At 48.3% G+C, this 1,616-nt stretch overlaps 1 protein-coding gene across 1 annotated transcript in view; it reads right to left on the bottom strand.

Annotated features, from left to right (window-relative positions):
- Window positions 1-650: 650 nt before the first annotated feature.
- The window catches only part of AP2S1 (adaptor related protein complex 2 subunit sigma 1), a 3,134-nt gene continuing 2,168 nt past the window's right edge, over window positions 651-1,616 (bottom strand). The window contains exon 4 of the mRNA XM_015851190.2: window positions 651-974. Within this exon, the coding sequence (XP_015706676.1) occupies window positions 873-974 (102 nt within the window). The 3' untranslated portion in view covers window positions 651-872. The remainder of the gene's footprint in view (window positions 975-1,616) is intronic.

Raw genomic sequence — 1,616 nt, 5'->3', positions numbered from 1 at the left:
GGTTCCCATTGACCCCAATGGGTTTCCCATCCACTTTTAGGGTCCTCCAGCCCATCCCAATAGGTTCCCATTGACACCAATGGGTTCTCCATTCACTTTTAGGGTCATATAGCCCATCCCAAGTGTTTCCCATTGACCCCAATGGGTTCTCCATTCACTTTGGGGTCCTCCAGCCCATCCCAAGTGTTTCCCATTGACCCCAATGTGTTCTCCATTCACTTTTAGGGTCCTCCAGCCCATCCCAATAGGTTCCCAATGACCCCAATGGGTTCTCCATCCACATTTAGGGTCCTCCAGCCCATCCCAACAGGTTCCCATTGACCCCAATGGGTTCTCCATCCACTTTTGGGGTCTCCTGGACCATCTCTTTGACCCCAATGGGTCTCCATCCACTTTTGGGGTCACATTGCCATCCCAATAGGTTCCCATTGACCCCAATGGGTTCTCCATTCACTTTTAGGGTCCTCCAGCCCATCCCAATAGGTTCCCATTGACCCCAATGGGTTCTCCATTCACTTTTGGGGTCGTCGTCCCTATAACCACCCCCAACCCATCTTTTAGGGTTCCCGAATAGATCTCAATTCCCTTTATGAGACCCCCTGGGTCACCCCTTTACCCCCCACCCCATTTTCACCCCATATTCTATAACAGGGGGGGGAGTCACATTTATTCACAGCACAACGTTGGGGTTTGGTCCCTTTTGGGGTCGGGGATGGGGACACATAGGGGTATATGGGGGGGGGATCCCTTCCCCATATTAACACTGTGGGGTCCAATTCCTACCCCATATCAGCCCCCCAAGCTCCAGCCCTGGGTCAGCTGAGGAGGAGGATGAGGATGATGATGATGATGATGATGATGATGATGAAGGCTCACTCCAATGACTGCAGCATCAGGAGCTGCTTTAACACCTTGGTCTGGCTGGTCTCGCGGATCTCCCCAGCCAGGAACATCTCGTCCACCACCGTATAGACCTGAAATGGGGGAAAAAACGAGTGAATTGGGGTAAAAAGAGTGAATCGGGGGAAAAAGAGCAACCCTAAAAGCTTGAAATGGCCCTAAATCCCATTAAAATGGCACTAAATCCCATTGAATTGCCCTAAATCCCATTGAATTGTCCTAAATCCCATTGATTTCCCCTAAACTCTGCATGGAATTAGGGCAGGAGCTCCCCAAACCAACCGAGAACATCAAACCCATCGTTGTATAGACCTGAAATTGATGGGATGACCCCAAAACCCCCTTAAATTCTTTATAGGAACAGATCAGACGACCCCATAAAATAAAAACCCATAAAAAACCCCAATCTCCCCCATTTTCCCCCCAAACCAACCAACATCAAACCCATCATTGTATAGACCTGAAGTTGATGGGATGACCCCAAAATCCCCTTAAATTCTTTATAGGAACAGATCAAACGACCCCATAACTCCCTAAATTCCCCAAAATCCCATAAAATTTCATTAAATCCCCCAAATCTTTGCATGGAAATGGGACAGGAGCTCCCCAAACCAACCAACATCAAACCCATCATTGTATAGACCTGAAGTTGATGGGATGACCCCAAAACCCCCTTAAATTCTTTATAGGAACAGATCAGACGACCCCATAAAAAA

This window comes from Coturnix japonica, unplaced genomic scaffold, assembly GCF_001577835.2.
Source record: "Coturnix japonica isolate 7356 unplaced genomic scaffold, Coturnix japonica 2.1 chrUnrandom761, whole genome shotgun sequence".
Classification (NCBI taxonomy): domain Eukaryota; kingdom Metazoa; phylum Chordata; class Aves; order Galliformes; family Phasianidae; genus Coturnix; species Coturnix japonica.
Note: the sequence above shows the minus strand (reverse complement) of the source record. Positions and strands in the feature narration are given on the sequence as shown.